The 21275-nt window shown below is 38.8% G+C and overlaps 1 protein-coding gene across 1 annotated transcript in view; it reads left to right on the forward strand.

Annotated features, from left to right (window-relative positions):
- LOC109487341 overlaps positions 1-3833 on the forward strand; it is a 28388-nt gene extending 24555 nt beyond the window's left edge. The window contains exon 3 of the mRNA XM_019791318.1: positions 3727-3833. Coding sequence (XP_019646877.1) covers positions 3727-3833 — 107 coding nt within the window. The remainder of the gene's footprint in view (positions 1-3726) is intronic.
- The last annotated feature ends 17442 nt before the right edge of the window (positions 3834-21275 follow it).

A 21275-nucleotide genomic window follows, 5' to 3' on the forward strand; every position in this document is an offset into this window, starting at 1 on the left:
CACCCAAGATCCTTGGGTGGGGAAATGGATACAGACTGGCCAATTTGATACTGTCTTACCCCCACCAAAAGATCTGCTTGGAGATTATACCAAGATACCAAGTTTGAATTGGTCACAGCAGAAAGTTAAGGCCACAAAGGCCAAGAAAGTTTTCTGGTTACAATAAGGTAGCAGACTTTTCTCTCAACTTATCATTCATCAGTATCTGTGCATCTCTGGTACCCATTATCATTACATACCTAATTGGAACCTAATTGTGTTTTCTACAACACGACAGATAATACTACTAACACTGTATATATAGAAGTCTGTTTGAAGTTAGATTAAGATATCAACTTTTGACATTTAGCTAGAGGTCTTGTTTTGGTTTTGTCTAAATCTCTGGTGGGCCAGGAGCCCTGTTGTCTATAAACAGGCAATTTAGGTGTTTTGGATTCGAGTGGGGTGAAAACAGAGGAAAAACACATGATGTGGAGAAGGAGAAGGCAGATTTAAGGGTCGAAGGTCACATTTGATGAGCTTCGGCTTGCATGCCCTTTCACTCACAAAGGAATTCAAGTCATGTAAGTCTTAGTAGACTACTGGCATTTTTTATTTAGAAAATGGCTACGATACAGTTGTTTCAAAAGAATTTGCAAAAGGTATTGTTTTGGGTTGGTCTGTGGGTTTGTGTGTATGCTTGTCTAGACAGAGTAGGTTGACAGCATGTGGGTGAGAGGAAGATTGACAGGCAGCATGACAGGTCAAAAGGTTAGACACAGGAAATGGGATGAACTTGGAGGTACCAGAATTGTTTGAGAATTTCTCAATCAGAAACATGTCCATATCCTGAAACAACTTTTGATTGTGGTATGATAGACTTGAAATCTGAAATGGCTTTTTCAAATGCGGCATCATAGCTGGAGATGCATTGTGGCTATGTGGAGAAAATAAAGTCTATATGAGTATTTACTTCTTTTGGCTTCTAACAAAGGCACAGAACAGTCAGTCAGGACTCAACATTTCCTTTGTGTCAGCTGAATGACTGAAAGGCCATTAATTTCACCGACTTGTCAAAGGTCAAAGGGTCAAGAGGTACACTTACTTTTATAGCCCCGTTTTAAAAGTGTGTTTTGTACCTGGTCTGAGCTCGTCTGCCCTTATTGTCTGAACACCTGCAGCTTACCTTATACCACAACAAGCAACAGTTGCCATGTGAGACATAAGAACAGCTCCAAACATCAGTCCAGAGTTTGTTTACTACCTGTAACTTTTTCTCTCTTTCTCACATATATGCAATGGTTTTTAGATAGCGCTGTTTTATAGATATAACAATTCTAATTTAGTGTGTCACTTTTTCTAGGGTATACACCCAGGGGCCAATATTTTAAAGATCCTTTTATAAATTGTTCCTTTGAAACTACATCAGAAAGGTGACAATGTGTTTCTTATAGCTACGTTTGAACACAAGGACAAGACATTTAAGACAGATATATGAGTGACCTGTTGATAGTCTCTGTGATTAAAGAAAAAGTCACTAACCTTTGATGCGATACTTTATCTATGACTCACTGTTCCTCTATATCACTAAAAATCTTCAGTAATGGCTTATCTGCTTCAAACATTATTGTCTGTTTGAAAAAGTAAAACACATGGACACATACATGTAGATATGTTTTCCTCCCTTTATAACTAACTATTTGTGTGATAACAAGAGTTACAGATGTTACTGAGGAGTGATCAGTATAATTTGAGTTGAAAACCAAACCTTTACTGTAACTCAGTGGGGGAAAAATACTTGGCATAACCTTGTAAGGTCTTTCCTATCAAACAAAACATTAATTTATAGATGCCTTGAAGTGTCAAGATCTGCTGACAAGGATAGCTGCCTTCCTTATCAGACCAGTGCAGGGGTAGTGTCTGAACTTTTCACATCAAGATAGACCACCAGAGAAGCGACTTATGAACTTGCATAGTTGCAGTTGTAAGGGGGCCCGCATGCCCTTTTCCGCTGTTTGAATTCTACATAGAGCATAGACGGACCGCTCTAATTCAACGTAGAGCGTAATTAGTACATTTTGCGTAGAGAGTATTTGCTGTTTTAATTCTACATAATGCATTGTAGCCACTTCGAATTTATCGTAAAGCGTAATCGAGAGCTCCCAAAATTTAGCACAGAGCATTGTCCCCCCCCCCCCATGCAGGCCCCCTTGTAACTGTAATATCTTGTTGATATTCACTCTTAAAGTTACAATGTCAAAACTTTTAAAGTTCAACTCAGAGATTATGAAAAAAGAGAACCTTACTGACATATGGAAGTTCTCTGTTCTGGAACTATCATACAAGCACAGCTGTACAGTCTGGATAGAGGAAACACACAAGGTTACAATATTTCTTCTTGAGCTTTAAAAACAAAACTGAAGAGACAGACTCTGAAAGATCAGGATGTTATTTGGGAGGTACGATAGACCCTGGCTCATGTGATCAAATTGGTACATTATGGTATGAATAGTTTTTCCTGTACTGGCTTGTGACAGTTGCCAGGCCCTCATTATAATTACATAAGTATGATTGACGGCCTTTTGTGGGGCAGAACCACAGGAAGTTTGGAACAGAAGACAGTTGGGTGTGGTGAGGGGAGGTAGCCTGGAGGATAGCCTCAGGTAGGGTTATATGATTTATCTAAACGGAATTCATGCTTCAAATAGTGGTCATTTACAGAACAACACGTCTATTGTTGTTGTTCTTTGTCATGTTTGCCAAATCTTGAAACTTCCTGTAGTTATAGAATAATGATAAGGCCTAGCATGATATAGTAGTGAAATGTAATGCATGTGGCACAATGCCTTCATTAGACCTTTGGTGTATTTGTCCTGGAGAAAATACTATTGGTATGCCAGGTAAGCAGTTTTTGAAATGCAGTTTTATGTATCGTTAGAAATACTTTATCTTTCCATAAACACATAAATTTTGCTGTGTTTCCATATGTGAAAACTAGTTATTTTGGTTCATGTCATATTGTTTCACATGAATTTGAGGGGGAGAGGCATTGTAGATGTAATATAACATGCCATAAGTCTTGAGGGTTTTATAATATAAGTGCATTGTTTCACGCCTGATCGCTGCTGTAGGTAAAGACAGAAACAGGTGGGCCGACTTGGCAGGTTTATTTTTCCATGACTTAAGCGAAATGTCCCAAGGTCAAGAACTCCTCAGAGGGCCACCAAGGTGAACATGGGATTATTTGGGTCCTGGGAAGTATAGGAAGTCAGGAAAGATAACAAGGTGCCTGTCTTAGTAAATTTGCCGGAGTGCCACCTTTAAAAACACATCTGGTACGGTATAAGGTGAGGCAGCGTTTTTAGATCAAGTTAGTCAAGAAGCCAGATGTGGAAGGTATTGGTAATATGTAGTTGTCCTTGTTCTCATTATATTGTACTTACCTATTCAAGATAACTTTGATTCTGGTCACATTATGTTTTATAAGCATTTCTTTGAAACATTTTCCCCTCTTTTCATAATCTCCTAGCATATTTACCAGTGGCATGACAGTGGGCAAAAAAAAATGCAAAAGTCAAAAAGCATTTTTTTACCCTCTGTGAAGCCACCGGTAAATTTGCTTGGAGATTATCTGTATCAAATAACCTAAATTCTGTCCTGTCATTTATTATTGGTATTATTGGAGAAGAGAAGTCTTGTGACTTGATGCTTATCACTGTTTTGACAGATCTTTCCTTTGCTTCACAGCTGGAGATGCCAGGTTCAGAGTTGTTCATGAGTTGATGGTGACGGAGAGAAACTACATTGATGCACTCAAGAGCATCTTCGACATCTACGCTGAACCACTTCGGTGAGTAATCTATGACCAAATGCAGTCAAACCTGTACAAGTGACTACCTCTCCATTAAGACCACCTGAACAGTGTGACTACCGTTTGGTTGTACTGTAGATAATTTTTCCCGTCGACATAAGCATTAAGAAGTGACCACCTGTCCACATAGACTAGATTTTATTGGTCTCCTGAGTGGTCTTCATGGGCAGTTTTGACTGTATGTTTAGTATATTAGATTAAGATTTAGACTGTCATTTAGTTGTCATTTTTATTCAGTTTGATAAAGTCTTATGAAAGATGGTGATGATGATGATGAAAGATGGCCAAGTAGATAGTCAAGGTTTGGCTATACCCTCATGTCTTAAGTCATTTGCAAGTATTAAAAAAATATGCATTTCTTAGATTGTAAGTTAAGTTTTGTTGCTAAGACATTGAATAATCATGCTTCATTGGACGAAAGTTTCAGTGTTCCCTGGATACACTCAAGATTAATCTTAGTTGAAAGATTGAACGGTACGAAGTTACTTCCCTTGTTAGCACAAAAACAGTCGAGAAAATTCTTCATTGCTCAAGAGGGATTGTTACCGCCTAGTTACCAGGCACGAAAACCTTGGTTATGTAATCCCGGTGACTATATCAGTGACAGTTACTCTTTGAAACGTTAGAACTCTTGCTCTCGGAGGCTGATCATAAACGGGGATTTTGCGAAATTAATGAATTCCATTTCTCCCGCTGGGCTTCGTTATGACGGTTTTCTCACCTCGCGGGAGCATAGTGGTTTATTAGCGTCAGTCGCGCAGCCAGCTGTGAAACATATTGGGATGTACGGACGAGATTGATCTTGGCAACCAAAGCTCGAATACAGACCCTGTGGCTACGAAAATTGGCAGTCGTTTCATTTTCATTATCACAATTGGCTAATCTGTCTTTTACTGAGGTGGTACACTGAAGGGACAAGAAGGTAAGGCTGTCTTGATATGATCTATATGCTCGTTAAATCTACAGTTTTCCTATTTTTGTAGAATTTCATGTGAACTTGACCTTAGAGAAGGAGAAAATCTGATTATATCTGTTCCTAAATTGGTGTTTCACCAGTCTTGCTCATTTGCTTCAGTGTACTTTTGCAAAGACCCAAGAAGGAGAAAGGCTCTCCATGACAAAAAGAACTTAAATTCTTGCAAGAAAACTTGAAATCTTGCTGATCCTATCAGGACTGTACGTTGCAGCTGTTTTGTAGCTTTACCCAATGTTTTTGTGGAAAGGCTCAAGTCTTAAGGGTGGTACAAGTCTGTTTCTGATACAAGAAAGCTCCTACTTCCGAAAAGAAGCTAGATACATCCTCATCAGTATCAGAAAGAAAACACGGCTTTCATCCTGTTAAGACCATGTTTCTGAGAATGTTGATAGGTTGTGCCTGGTGCGTGTAAAGGTCCCGAAAGGAAAGGAACAGTCAGAGCTTTCCAGAAGTACCTATACGGATAGTAGGCTACTTTGTATGACTGAAAAGGAATGCTTTGCCCAAAATAGGTTTTTCTAGGACAGCACATAGATTATACCACGTAAAACACTTTAATTATTGGTAATTTATCTATATTTGTGTAGCTAGCTTCTACAACAATATAGGGACTACACTGAGTGAAAAATTAATCAAATCATACTAATACAATTCCCTGTTTTACTGTTTTACTGTTTTACTGTTTGCTTTAGATGACGGTGAATATCATTTATGTAGACAATGTTTCCTTGAGAAATACGCAACTGCCTTACCATTTGTGCAGTTCACTAAGGTGTTCATAGGGGGCTCTTCAATTAATAAACATTAGGATTGTCATACTGCTCAAAAATGTTTACTGGTTAGCCGTACATTTTATAACTGTTGTTTTTAGCCTTCTTTTACAACTTCAAGTTAATGTTTGCATTTAGAAATTGTAGTTTGAACCTCAAAAAGACACTTCCTGTGCTCAAGTACAAGTACAAGTCTACCAGTCTTCCATAGCCTAAACAAAAATATCCCTCTCCAGATCCTACAAGTCGAGACAGGATATTTTTGGCCTGCCAGACAAAGTGGGTGAATTGGAGAGCAATTCTTATCGCAAAGTCTGGCAAAACAACAGAGTTATCTTCTCACACAAGAGGGAAGTGGGCTAGACTTATCGTAGGGTCTGCTTGTGTCAGAGTTATGGCTGCAGTGGATGGCTTTGAACCAGAACTGGTAAATACTGTAAAGTCATTCAAGTTCAATGCATGTTTGGATGTGTGTGGTTTAGAGGCATGACTCTAGAAGCTATGGATGGATTGTCATGAAATTTAGTACATATTATATGAGTGTTTAGGTCTTTACTTGTAGTATGAAAGAAATGATTGAAAAAGAATTAATTCAATATTGTATATTCATCTCAAGCACTCCTTTCCCTCAAAAGAAAATATGACATTTAAGAGCAGTGCCAGAGAATGTTTTAGTTGTTTCTTTAGGCCCTGTATACTGTACTTACTGTAGGTATCGTCATGTCCTTAATGTGGATGAGTACATCAAGTTGACACACATCGCTGCATTCGAGACACCTCAGTGTTGTCATGCATGAGAAATGTGATAGGGGGAGTAACACACCATTTCATATTGAGCCAAATAAATTTATTTGTTGCCTGGTTACCTGAATTATTCTTGGCAATATATGCTGTGATTATCAATGGTTATTTCTATGTCAATTTGTATGTTCAGCTAATTTCATTCATAACTTGAAATACTGTATTGAATTTTCTAACATGATTATGTAGCTCATACTCATATCTTGTTATGTGTACTCATCAGTGTATCATTTTAATGAATAGTTTATTATGAGTTTTAATGTTGAAGAGTGAGTGTGAATGCCTTCACTGTAAAACAGGTTATATTACCATGTTTGCCCAAATGACTTTTAGCTGGAGGAAGACCAATCCTATGGCCATTGACTCTGTATAGCAGGACACCAGCGCTCATGTTGCTAAGACATTCCTCTCTTCTACTGAAGCCTGGTGTGTGTGGGTTTGCTTTCCTTCAAACTGGAGACCACCACAGCTGCACCATTGTTAGGCAAGATTCCCCCGGTCCTCTCCATCATTTTTTCCGACCTTCAGAGTGAAAGAAAAGGACAAAGAGATCCGCAATAAGTCTTCTGCTGAGAAATCTGGCAATTTACATACATCTTACACTACTTACAGATATAAAACTTTCTTCTACCAACTTGTCTTGGACTGGTAACTTGGAGAAAATAATGTCAAGCAAGTTCCCCCATGCTGGTCTTCTCTATCATTTTTTTTTTCACGTTCAAAGCTGTATTAAGTCTTGAACTAAGACATCTTACAAGTCAGAATATGTTACAGATAAGATGAAAACATTTTGCTACCAGTGTCTTGGACTAGTAACTAGAACTAGTAGAAGAAAACAAGACACTGTTGTTTTCCTCACAAGTGCTTTTATCAGTTATACCAATAGTATAAACCTTAGGTTTATAGCTGTATAACCCTTAAATTTATTGTAGTGTTTACAGAACTAAGAATGCCATAAAAGTCTTTTCATCCAGGCAAAGTTTCACTCAATCTATAACAATAGCCAAGCTGTCCACTTCATGATATAATGACCATAGCAAACCGCAATGTACATAACATCATACCTTTATGAAACTTTGATCTCGTTAAACCCAGAAGAATACAACTGATAAATCTTGAGACAGTTGTGAAGATTACAATATTATTGCTACCATGTCATGTGGTATTTTCTTTATTTTGGACTGTCAATATGATTTTGTGAAACATCTGAGTTGAAACTGAGCACCATCTGAATCAAACCTGGGAAAACCTACTGACAGAGTGACCAAACTCTGGATCCAAAAGGTCACAACCTCTGACCTAGAAGTGACCCTTGAACTAGGTCAAACAGTTAAAAGTTTGAAGATAACAATTTGTCACTGTCTCTTTTCTTACTGTGTTAAAGAGAAATGTGCCACTATAGTCAGATATGAAAAAAATGCTTCATTTTTTTCTCAGCACTTCCAAAATATAACTCCTCTGAAATGTAGAAGGGAACTTTTTTTTATTTTAAAGTTTTGAGTAATCTGATAAACAAGTAGTACAAAAACAATTTCTTTATTAATTAGCAGTTGCAATGATATACTCTTGCTGTTTTCAATTGCTCTGACACATCCTTTACCTCACAAGTGATCTTAATACTTTTTCCCAGCTGCCTTACATTTCAGTAGCGGGAAGCAAAGTTAAGCTGACAACACTGATAAGATACCTACTGTTTCAGATAACTTGGTCAGGGAAGAAACTTTAGGACATCCTGGGCTCCAGCCTTTTCCTATTATATCTCATGTTCGTCTCTTTAAGCAGTAATGAGAGGTAGCAGGGAGGTTGACTGTTCTGTTTTGTAGGAAAGGACCTGGTGTATGTTGCTGTAATGTTTTGTCATGTCTTGTCAGCTGGGCAAGCCCTTTGTAATAGCCACTGGCTAGTTGGACTGCCTTGGCTGTGAGGGTTGAATAGCCAAACCAATAAGTGAATAGATACTGTATTAAATAATTGGGAAAGTCAGATACTCGTACATGGATATGTTGAATTGTTTTCTTCAATGTAGGTTTCTAATGTGAAAGAGTAGAAGAGAGCCTTGATACAATGAATTACTGTAAATTGTGAAATATTACCTGATACCACAGAATCCTAACATTTTAAATGAGTGTTTTGTATTTCTATTGTACCTGACTGAAATGAACTTCTAATACTGTGAAATCCTAGCCTGGGTACCATCCCCAGTAGTATATTCGCAAACTCTATAACTGGGTCTGGACTTGCACACATATGTAGCGTCTGGAGTCTAAATATTCGTTCAGATTTTGAACGAGCGCGCTGATTGGTCCTACTCGTCTAAGCCCTTTTTTGGGTGTGTACATATTAGGTAAGGGCTGTTCGGATGTCCGAACGGCGACGTTAGCGTCCGTTCGAACGTCCGAACGCCTTATCATCAACATGTCCGACGGCGAACCGAACGCTAAAGCACACATGATATAGCCGTAGTCAGTCTTTCCGTGATAAATCATCAACATGGCTAACGCACAAGCCGCTCAGCTCACGGAGGTTGATGTTGACCTCGCAATCACGTCCGTTTTGGACGATTTAGACGGAATATCGTCGCTCAAAAATGAGCAAAAAGATGCATTGAATAATTTCGTTCGTGATGTTTTGGGCGTCCTACCGGTAAAAAAAAGAACGCGCCGAGAAAAGGAACACTCGCACGAAGATCTGTGTTTACAAAACAACAAACATCACTTGAATAATGCAGGCACGACATTGGCCGTCGCCTCTGAGGCTTAGCCAATCAAATGAAGCCCCGCTGCTCGGGCTAGCTCATTACGTGACGTCATGACCAATCGTTTTATATGTGTGCAAGTCCAGACCCAGTTATAGAGTTTGCGAATATACTACTGGGGATGGTACCCAGGCTAGTGAAATCCTGCCATAAAATAAAACCACTGCAAAAGTAAATGCATTTACAGTAACAGATAAACGTAATATGGTACATGTAGTATCATGCACACATGCATATTACTTTTCTGAAATATGGTAAGTCTTGCCATAGGCATACCAACTGTCAAACCAGCTGGCACCTCTCTTCTGTGAGGTAATTTTAAAGGTCAGGAACTATATTACAACATTTAATAAACCTAATTTATGGATTAGTGTCACATTACACACTATCAGCACCTTATTACATAGGGCCAGATTGTATCTACCTATCAGATTTGTGCCTTCAGGTTGGAGGATTGGCGGAGATTTTTTATTGATAACTCTGATAACTCGATGTTTAAAGGGGACCTGCATGCCCTTTTTTGTAAGGCGTAACCAGGCCTTTTTAGTCTTTGCCTCCCCAAAAATCAATGTAATTCGTGATAGTACATTAGGCGCAAAGCATAAAGTTATAATCAGTTCTGAGAATTTTGCGTAATTCGTAATCACTACCCCCCATGCAGGCTGTCTTGAAAATACATTGCTGACGTAGGTTGCCCAGTGATGGAGGTAAAATGACTCTAAGATTGTAGTCATGATTTCATTGAGTATGGTTAATAATTGGTTTGGTATTTTGCCTCCAGGTGATCAGATTTTTGAATGACAGGCATGCTTATCTATTCATCCATAGTTCTGTGAAGAGAATAGCTACATGGAATCATTGTATGATCTGGGTGGAAGATGTAATATAATATCTCAGTTCATTGTGAGGCAGATAGTCAAGATGCTTGGATTACCTTTCAAATCATCTTATGGTATTTTTGGAATTTCTTAAGAACAATGTTCAAGAATGCAAAACTCTTGAAAAGAGGCTGTATACATCTTTGTAAAATGTTAAATCCATAATTTTTGATTTTATAAGTATAAGATTCTATCAAAGATACGCTAATTTTTCTAACTGTCTGGAAAGAGTTAGATCTAACTTTCTTGCAAAAAAATACAACAATATTTCGCTGCCAGACTGATTGTTCTATATTCTATCCTTCAAATCAAAACAATGAAAGTAAGATCTCAAGCTTTAGGCCATATTTTCCATCTGACCTGGTTTCACTTATGCCAAGGAAACCTACATGTGAAATCCCTTATACTAGCCTTAATTCTGATTTTAATGATAGTTTAGAAATTCTATTGTCCATGGAGAAACAGTCGGAATACACATATATGAGGTACCATAAAGTTAACCCTAAACCTCACATTGAAACAAGATGATAGCATAAACAGTAGATTTTCCAGAATTAACATATAATTTTCCTCCTATAATTATATGCGCAATAGATCATTAATCTAAATCTAAGTGGCATCTTACTTGATGTGATCATTGCATCCCATGTTGGGATATCCCATATAAGAAAGGTTATGTCAGTCTTTCAATGAAATATAGTAGTTATCCTGTCCAAAAATCAATAACAACTTGAAATCACATCTTTGTTATTTAAAGTGCATTAGGAGCAGCTGATAACATGACAAAGAACAAAGACTCCAAAGATAACAACATCATTTTATGGACCCGTTGGAGGATGGTATCAAAACGTAAACATACTATATTATTGATCACTTTGTTCCATTGATATGATATCTATGATACGACCTGGCTTATCGAAAACTAACAACTTCAGAGCGCCATAATTCAGAAATAAAAAACACTTGAATTTGAATTTGTGTAGCGGTGCCTTTGATAGTTTTATTTGTCTTCTCTTGTATCTTTACATGATTAACTTGTGTACAGAGCAAAATTATGTTAATTTGGAGGTTTTTGAAAGCAAGTCATGCTTGGATATAAAACATACTGTACCTGTTTTATCAAGATAATGTTAAATAGGCTTATTCAATGTCTTATCCCCAGAAACTTTTTGAATAGCTACAGTACCTACAGTCCACTTCAAACACAAGACCTTATATAGACCAGTAATGAGTAAACCTCAAAAGTGGGTCAAAGGTACCTAGGAGTCTGTTGAGCAACATTTTAGCTGATGGCTTAAGCATTTCTGATTCAATGGTCATGGATTTTTCTACTCTTGATTCTAAGTCACGTGTTATTTTCATGTGTTTAACCTAGCCCCCCACTCATGTAGTTTGTTTTTGATAACATTTTCTCCCCTCCGTGTTTGGACGACGAATTTCCCAGTGGCATGTCTGTGACAAGATGACGGCTGGGTTTGAAGTATTGTTTAAAAGAGTGACATTCCTGAAGTAGGTTATTACAGTTCAGACTGTCTTTGGGAGCTCTACAGTGATTGGACGTATGGGTCAAATTCCGTGGACCCGTGGGCACGAGTTCAATCTCAGGGTCGACGTAGACTCAGCTCAGACATGTTGTGAGGGATCACAGTCATTTCGGACAGTGAGTCGTAAAGCTGGTGGCCCCGTGTATGAGGGAGCTTCTTCAGGAAAAGTCTCAAGTGCCAAACTGGTGTGTTACGCCAAAGGGCAGTTATACCGGCTATACTGATACAGATACAGATACGAATGTAAAAGAACCCAACACACTTATGAAAATAAGTAGGGGTGACCCAAACGTAAGCTGTAGCGAAACCACATTTTACTAGTAGCTACTGGAAAAAGCATGACAAGCTTCACCTCAGTTGATGATGAGTGCTTTACCGGTACTTACTGTGATCGTCCTCTTCTGTTGTCCTGCAGGAAATTCTCATCGCTGAGCCCAGAGGACTATAAGGTGCTGTTTAGTGGACTGGAGCCACTTCTGTCTCTCAGCAGAACCCTCTACAAAAAGGTAGGTTTTATCTTTAGAGGTCCACTGTGTAAGATTTTGGCTCCAAAACTGAAAATATGCATGACGACCCTTCATGTAAATTCAATTCGATTCAATTCAGTCTTTATTAAACAACTCGCAGACTTAAGTCTGAATTGTGTTGCTCATTACAATATTCAGGAAACGTTAAAAGATTACAGACAATCATATTTTAAGTGAAATGCGCTTACATTTACAAGTAGAATACATTACATAACATTACAAATTAAAATATATCATGTTTCTTGTAACCTGTTTGTACCAAATTTGCATCATTTTTTTGTATTTCTGGTGTTTGTAACCAATACAAACAATACAAACAAGCTACACACCATCCACAGACTTAAAAAAAAACACCATCATCATTTTACACATTTCTTATTAATGTCCATTTTGTTTAGTAATCGTCAAAGGTAAGGTAACGTATGAGAGGTAATGTAATGTATGAAAACATGTTATCAAAGGTAAGGTGATATATGAAAACATGTTTAAATGTCATTGTACAAAAGTGGACTTTTGGAAAAAGTGATTAAAGACTTTGATGAAGATGTTTGCGGATGTATATATGTTGTTACGATCCAAATTGCTGGATCAAAGCATTTCTCGGTATAAATCTGGTGGTAAGTTTTACTGCCTGTCAAGGCTGTGTTTGTGTTCTGTCTGTCTTTGTGTTCATTCCTGAAATCCTCAGCATTTTTCTCAGTTGTTCCTTTTCATTCACAACATCACACAGTAAGCCACTAGGAACCACCTGTCAATAGTACATAGTACTATGGATACACCAAAAAGCAGTTACTCAAGCAACTGGATATGATTTTGGAAACGGTCAAACGTTTCAGCTTGTATCCACTAGCTTTCGTCAGTGACTGAGAGCTAGTGGATACTAGCTGAAACGCTTGACCATTTCCAAAATCATATCCAGTTGCTTGAGTAACTGCTTTTTGACGTATTGTATTACCTGGATGTCTAACCTTCATCAACATACTATGGATGAATAGCGTATAGATACACACATGCACGCAGTTACCATGTATAACTTCACAGTATATATGACAAGTCATTGTACAACGAACTTTAACACGTACAACTTGGGTAAGTATTGTTTCCAGTCAGATACAGGAGAGCAAAGTATTCTACAAATAGAAAATCATGAGGCTTGGAATGCACCAAATCTGATTATACTGATTATTTGATTGGCATGCACCATAAAAACTACCAAAGGACCAAGATTTAGCAGCATATGCAGGAAATATACGGCTTTAACAAGAGCATGATGATATTGACCAAGGACTCTGAAAGAGACCAGTTTGACACACAGGCTAGTTCTTTATTACCTGATCAACACTTGATAAGATTTTACAATGAACTTTTACAACTCGTGTCCCAAGAGAAGTTGAAGTACTACCAAATACGGCTATGTAGGTAAAGGTCATTTGCATCCTTCCTACACAAAGTGAAGGACTTTTTACCTCAAAAGCGCACTTTTCCGGCCTGTACTGTCACTGTAAGTTGATTTCAAGTTTTTTTGGTCTAAGATATACAAGACATTGTAGCTTGGCAGTGAATAGTTCTGTGAGTAGTACTGTTTAAGTACTAGCAAATATGACTTTGTCTACAAAGGCCATTTCCATCCTAACCACAGTCAATACTTTTTCTCCCCAAAACCCACTTCTCTGGCCTCCTCTGTCACTTTAAGTTGATTTTCAAGTTTTTTTTGTCTAAGATATACAAGACATTGCAGTTTGGCAGTGAACAGTTCTGTGTGATTACTGTTTTAAGTATCAGCAAATACGGATTTGTAGGTAAAGTGCCTATGCATACTGACTTTAGTCAAGTGAATGACTTTGACCCTGTTCATACCAGACTTATATTTAGCGGTTTCAACCGGTTTTTCAAAAACCCGGCTAAAACCCTTAGCGTTCATACCAGACTTTTGATAACCGGTTTTGTAAAAATCCTGTCCTGTGAATATCCAATTAATCGGCCATGACTGCAGTTTGAATAACCGTTCCTCCCGCTCTTCTGATTGTTGTCCTTGGCCTTCTTGCTTGTATGCCGTCTTCAGTTTGTTTTTTTTTACCTTACTGCGGCACTGATCCTTTATCTTCAAGAAATCAGCCTCCTCCAACATTTTTGTTTCGGTAGAGCCCTCGCCCCCCCCCCACCTAGCTTTTTCGAATTTGGCGACTTCTGCTCTCCAAACCTATTTAAGTATCAGGAGCGTCCCGTTCGCCGACCAGGTTGCGTTTGCTGATTCCATCGCAAAATGAAAAAAAAACGTGGAAAAACAGTGGAAACGAACAAAGTTGGTCAAAACAACGCGATCAAAAAAGCTTGCAGGTCGCACACGGCCAGGATGCTGACCCCGTGACCCCGGAATTATGACGCAAAAACCGGTTCAATAAACCCTTAGCGTTCAGACCAGGTTTTTCGGTGGAAAAACCCCACAAAAACCCCTCAAAAACCACCTCCCGAGGTGGTTTTTCAAAATCGGATTTAAACCCCTAAAAAACCGGTTAATTTGCGTTCACACCAGGTTAAATAAAAACCGGTTTTTGAAAAACCGGTTGAAACCGCTAAATATAAGTCTGGTATAAACAGGGTCTTTTTCTCTCAAAAACCAACTTCTCTGGCCTACTCTGTCACTGTAAGATGATTTCTTTGGGTCTAAGATATACAAGACATTGCAGCTTGGCAGTGAATAGTTCTTTGTGAGTACTGTTTAAGTATTAGCAAATACGCAGTCAAGTAAATGACTTTTTCTCTCAAAAACCAACTTCTCTGGCTTACTTTGCCACTGTACGTTGATTTTTTTTTGTCTAACATATACAAGACATTGCAGCTTGGCAGTGAATGGTTCTGTGTGAGTTCTGTTATCTTTGTTCTTTCCCACTAAAGCTGAGACAGGTTTGTAACTTGTCATTTTAGTTGACAGACGATTATCGTTGGTGATGCTATTTAGTCTGCAATGTGGACTTTGTCGTTTCTGTGAAGCATATCTGTTCTATTGAAAGGAATATTGCGTGTCCTGTGCTGAAAACCATGATGGGAGTCATGTCTTTGATGTTTTCTTTCAGGTGTTATGCTTTGAAATTTTGCTTTGTCATTGTCCACATAAGCGTCACTGCTATGTGCAGTATTTGCAGGTAGTCTACTAAATGGTGACCTTGGATAGACACTGGTATGATGCATTCTTCCCCAGTATAAATGAAACACTAGAAAACTGCTGGTAGTTGTTTTGGAAATGCTGTGGTACTATAGCCTGGGTGCCATCATCTGTAGTTACCACCAGCTCTCTCTTTTTGCTTACTTAGCTCTGTAAGCAGCTAGTGGTACCATTTAAGTTAAGAGGAACGTTAGACATTGTTACGTCAAACAATTGATGCTTATCCTTGCTACAACAACCCACAAAGGTTAGGGTAGTCTATCAACATAGTTCCTTACAGTGTGCCATACCTAACATGATGTCACATGTTTCAAAAGAAGCACATCTGTGTAAGAGTTATGCATCTGTAGTTTTATCTGTCAAGTTTGGAAGTTTGAACCATAACAGAATTCAAAATCTCATCCATAGTTTCCGGTATAGGCGTCATTCTTCGTCCATTATACTTAAACGATGTCACATGTGTGTTACACTCTTGACATACCTTTTGCCTTGTTTGTTTCTACTGTTTGAAAGGACTCAGAATTCCTGAATAAGTTGAAGGTGTTGCCTAAACTCTTGTCTGAATGATACAGAACATTCTGGCCACTTCGTCTCACACCACGGGTATTTGGTACACAGGGGCTACAATTTGCAAGAATGTAAACTGCTGTTGGCATCTGCCTTACAGCCAAGATGCAAGATACCTTAAAGACACTTTCTTAAAAAGAGAAAGATAGTTGGCCCTCCCCATGTATGCGCTGACTTTCACACATTGTATTTGTTCTGTCAAGTGTGCATTGAAAGAAAAGTTCTCCGTGGCAGCAATGTGTTTATCAGTGCTCAACTGAAAGAACTTGTGACTACAATAATGCAAACTATTTTTACCTCTTTGTTTATATATAGTAGATGTAAGAGATACAGCCTGGACCATTTTAGGGGGCTTCTCTGCATTCTTGCAGACTGGCCTTTCGGACACTGCCACCCAGCGTTGTTAGTATCTTCTGTTATGCAAGGTCATGTGAGTTCTCGTTTGACCTTGAAATTGACACTTAAGCACCAGCTGTATACTTCAAGAGAAAAAAAACTTCCCTAAGAAAGTTTGCAAAGAAAGAAAGGATGACAAGAAATATATTGTGCAAAATGTTGACCCAGGAAAAAAATTAATATCCATATCCACTGACAGTTGTGTTGTTGAGAAACACCCCTAGACTTCAGCATTTGGTTTCTTCCAGAGGGCAACGAACTCTTGCTCATCATCAAAGTTGAACTCAAGCATTCTTTGTGGCTTTTGTGACAGACGTGAAATATTTGGCAGACGTAAAACATGCTGGTTCATAAACTGTGTACCTATTAGAGGTGTTCTTGGAAACATTGGCAGTTGCATTACATAACATAAGATCGAACATTTGATGTTTAAAAGGACCTTTTTTTAAAAAGTTCTATTAGGCCTAACTTCAGTCTTGCTAGAAGCTTGTCTAGATTAATTAGGCCACACCAATTTAATTTGTTGGTTAACGGATTTTTCTAGAAAAATAATGGAGCGGGCGGGCGAAAAAATAAAAAATAAATAAAAACAGGCCTAGGCATCGTATTATGGCCCAAAATGGTACGATAGGAGCCATGAAGTCAACACACCAGGCTGGTTCAAAATTTAAACAATGAATTTTGAACTTTTAATGATACCATTGCATTGAAAGATGGAATAACTGTAACAACTAGGATGAAAAGGTCTGTTTTCAACTGTTCAGGGCAAAATATGAGCATTTTGCAGTTGATTCTGGATTTTTATTTTTATTTACAAATCTGAAAAAAATGAAGCGGCGAATCCGTTAACCAAGAAATTAAATTGGTGTGGCCTAAGCCTAACTTCAGTCTTGCTAGAAGCTTGTCTAGATTAATTAAAAGGCAATTTCTTGGTATTGCCGAACGGCGCTTGGTCTTTTAATCAGCCAGGCTTTTGACGAGCTACTGTAATTCACTTTATGTTCACGGTAGCAAAATTTCACGGTCTGAGAAAAATGGACATGTTCACGTAACTATATGTTCACGGTGGCGACAGCTGTAGGAAAAAGAAAGTCCAGGATTTATTTGTTAACTGTACTGATAAGTTCACTGTGCAGAAGCAACAGTGAAAACAGTGAACTTATCAGTACAGTGAACAAATCAGGAATTACAGTATATAGAGAGGAAAAATCAGTTTTCAATGGCTTTTTGTAGACATCCGTTAGCAAGAATAGCATTAGGCAAGTTGCACTACTGTCTATGTATGTCTTTAGTCTCTTTTGGAAATAGGTCTTGACATAGTCCCTTTTCTTCTGGTATGCTTCTTACAAATAGAAAAGGATCCGTTTCGGCGGCCGATGCCAAAATGTAATCCTTCTGTTATGATGGAGGCTTTCCAGGCCAAGAGGGCGACGTCAGAAAGTCAGGACCAGCGGCAGATCTTCCCAGACAATTTGCAGGTGTCCTTTGATGTGGGATTGGCCGTTTCACATACCACATGTGCAGCAACACTACTGTTGAACTCTAAGGCTGGTTGATTGGTTAGTTGGTTGGTTGGTTGGTGTCTACTGTTTTTTTATGTCAGTGTTAAGTTTAATGGAAAATTTGAACAAGAATGTCATTGTGATAAAATAATCACTGGTACTTGCAAAGATGGGCAACTGGATACAAATTTCTTTGCAAAGTACCATTTGTAATGATGAACAGGACTAACAATGAAGTCCATGAAAACTGTAAATCTCACAACTATGATATGTTTGCAATTTATATACTAGTAGATAATCAGGCTCAAATTATAAAGAAAACATAGGTATTGAAGCTGTTTCAAGTCTGTTACTACCTGTTACTAGTAATTGCTGTTGTTAGATGTATTTCTTAGCAACTAATGTTAAAAGTTAAAAGTTAAGTCAGAAACAGGATGCAAAATCTTAACTTATCGGCACAACTTTTTTAAGCCTCAACATATGTACACAAAATTCTTAAGATAGTCATTTGAGCTCAAGACAACTCCCAGGGAATGTCTTCCGATCTGTTTTGGGTACAAGAGCCTTTCCCAAGATAGACTTGCCTGTCGCCACCCCGACTCCCAGTGTTTGTAGCGATGTGCATTAGCTTCCAGTAAACTCGGGTGTTAGACTACCCAAAATCTCAGGTTGAAAGTCAACCCTCGGTTAAGGGGGCAGGGAAATCCAGTATCTGTACCGTCAACTGTTTACTCCACGTTTGGACAAGTACGGAGGTGATGAGGGATGGCTTCTGCAAAGTGGCTTAACTTGTAACACTGTTGTTCTGTAACTTACGCTGCGATAGTAGTGGTGGACTTGAAGTCAGCTTGGCAAGGGAGTTTATTCAGGAAGCTGTGATAGTGACCACCTTAGCTTGATCTACAATTGTGAGTTTACTTGTTCATTTTTCAATTCCATAACTTACAATTCCTTGATTTCTAGTTACAGTCCCCCCTGTTCGGTCAAGTGACTATCTCTACAGGTACGTACATTCAGTGCCACCTAGTTAAGGTGATCCCTTTCTCCATTGACAAAACCATTAACATAGTGACCACTGTCCACATAGACCACATTTAATTGGTCCCTTGAGTGGTCTTCTTGGGCTGTTTTGAGTGTACATACGTTCAGTACTTTTCTTGCAATGACTGAATATTTGCGCCTTGAATTTTTTCTAAGTCACCCTACCGTCTGCTATGTGAAGACTGGTTCAGTTACATTTGCAGACAAGCCACTAAAAGAAGAGACAGCTGTCTGATATATGTACTCAGTAGGTATGGCCTTGATGCTGTATTGTTCTGTTGGAATGTGCTGGTCTAGCCGATTACCCAATCTTTCATCTCCGCTTACCCTTTTGGGCAGGCCTGACACCCCCCTCTTGTATGTAAACAGTGTAAAATAAGGGATGAATTAATGGTACAATGGAGGACCGGTGGGAGGGGATGGTGTTACACGTGTCTGAAAGAAACGGATACATCGCGACAGGCCCGGAAAACGGTGGAATGGCCCCCCTCGGAACGCAGAGAACAATGTTAAGGGCAACGGCAGAATTTTGTGGTTTGTCCATCGACCAACCTTCCCGGATTTAAACAAAGAGCACGAACGCTTCAACCACTTGCAGGCACGTGAGGGTATTGTGAATGCCAAATCATTCCTCGGGGCCAAATTCTGCAGGCTTTTCACGTGCTTGTGAGGTGTGTGTGCCACTCTGGATTTCCACTTATGTCCAGTTTTGGCAACAAATAGAAGGTCAGACACGATGGAGACATAGATTGCTGAAGGAAAAAAAAAACTTATGTTCAGTAGTGGCAAAAGTGAAAACTGCTTTCGAAGCCTGTTCTAGCCTTGGGCTGTAGCATGTCTACAAGATTTACAGTCCACAGCAATGTAGGACTGACAAAATGGAGTCATTGATAGATTAGAACAAAAAAAAGAAAGTCATGTTCAGTAGGGGCAAAAGTGAAAACTGCTTTTGAAGCCTGCTCTAGCCTTGGGCTGTAGTATGTCCACATAATTTACAACCTACAGCAATGTCAGGCCTAGGAAAAAAATGTTGTGTTTCCTGTTTCAGTCCTGAAAAAATGATATAGTCGGTAGGTAGGGATTATCTTTTTATGGGTTCACCACACCACGAAGTGGTGTGGTGAAACCATATTGTCTTTGCTGATGATTCTCCTCCTTCTTCTTCTCCTCCTGCCATATCTTTAAATGGATTCAGCTTCTTCATTTTAGGGCCTAAGGTCCTGAAATTTGGTATGGAGGTACAATGGGCAAATACCCCTAGGCGTTTTTTAAATTTTTGTGATACAAGCTTTTAGAATGGTTTTATTTGAGTTTTTTGGCTGTGTATTACTGTGTTAGTGTGCCTGTTTACCACGTTTGGGCATGAGTCATCACAATGGAATGCAGGGCATCAACCAATAGGCATGCAGCTTTCCTCTATTCTTCTTGCTGATTGGCTGTTGGGATTTAACTTGATTAACACCTGCACAGATCTCAGCATTTCCATACTGACAGTATGTCTGTATTCAAGTGTTTTGGCAGGTATTTCAAGCTTTCCTGCTCCAGCATTGGAATGCGGGGCATGAACGTTTTTTTTATTTTGAAAATCAACAGTTTGCATTATGCAATTAAAAATCCTAACCAATAAAGTAGGGAATAGCTATCCAACTGTTGTTTTAGTTGTATGTTACTTCATATTGTAGTTATATCAATGTAAATCATTGTTTTCCCTTGTGTTTCTCATTCTTTCCCTGCCATGTCGTAAAATGTGGTGAACCCATCGCTGTATTTGCTCCAAAGCAAATATTGGCCTTTCTAGTTTTTCTTCTTTATTTTCTATTAGACTTTGTCGATCTCTAGTGATCCAAGTTGTACAATAAAGTTTAACGAAGTAAAACTTGCATGAGGAGACTTATATTTTTAATGCCAATATTGGAAACTGATTGTACAACGTTTCATCACTCTGGTGTCAGATCATGGAGCAAGTTTTTCTAGGGTCGGTCGGGAAACAGGAAACACAAAATTTTTTTCCTAGGCCTAAAGACTGACATTCCTTTCTTGAAGACGTGTCTGTCTTGTTAATCAGGCTTATTCTCCCAGGTTGAGCTTGAACTTGAGCTGACTCGGTGAAAAGGCTAACAGATGTTCGCGCAGATGAAACGGTCGCACGGTCTTCCTCTGACGTCACGACTGGACCTGCACATGCCCAGTGCGTCTGATCCCTTCACGAAGGGCCCACATCACCTCTTCTTGAACCTTTGAATGACAAATTCCTACTATTATGTTCACCCCAGGTACAAGGCATGAAATAAGCAGAGTTAACATGACTGGACAGGATGGTTTATTAGGGGTAAAAGGTGACAATTAAGGCAATGTGTGGCCAGAAGAAAGCATGAAATAGTGTAGTTATAAAGAAACAGGTGGCATGTAGAAAAGTATGGAAACATGACAAAGAATGTTCACTTTCACAAAGACAGGCTTGCGCTACATACCTGTACTTTGCAGTTGTAGAAGCTCTTTGAACCA

This window comes from Branchiostoma belcheri, unplaced genomic scaffold (assembly GCF_001625305.1).
Source record: "Branchiostoma belcheri isolate BF01 breed outbred unplaced genomic scaffold, Haploidv18h27 scaffold88, whole genome shotgun sequence".
Lineage (NCBI taxonomy): Eukaryota > Metazoa > Chordata > Leptocardii > Amphioxiformes > Branchiostomatidae > Branchiostoma > Branchiostoma belcheri.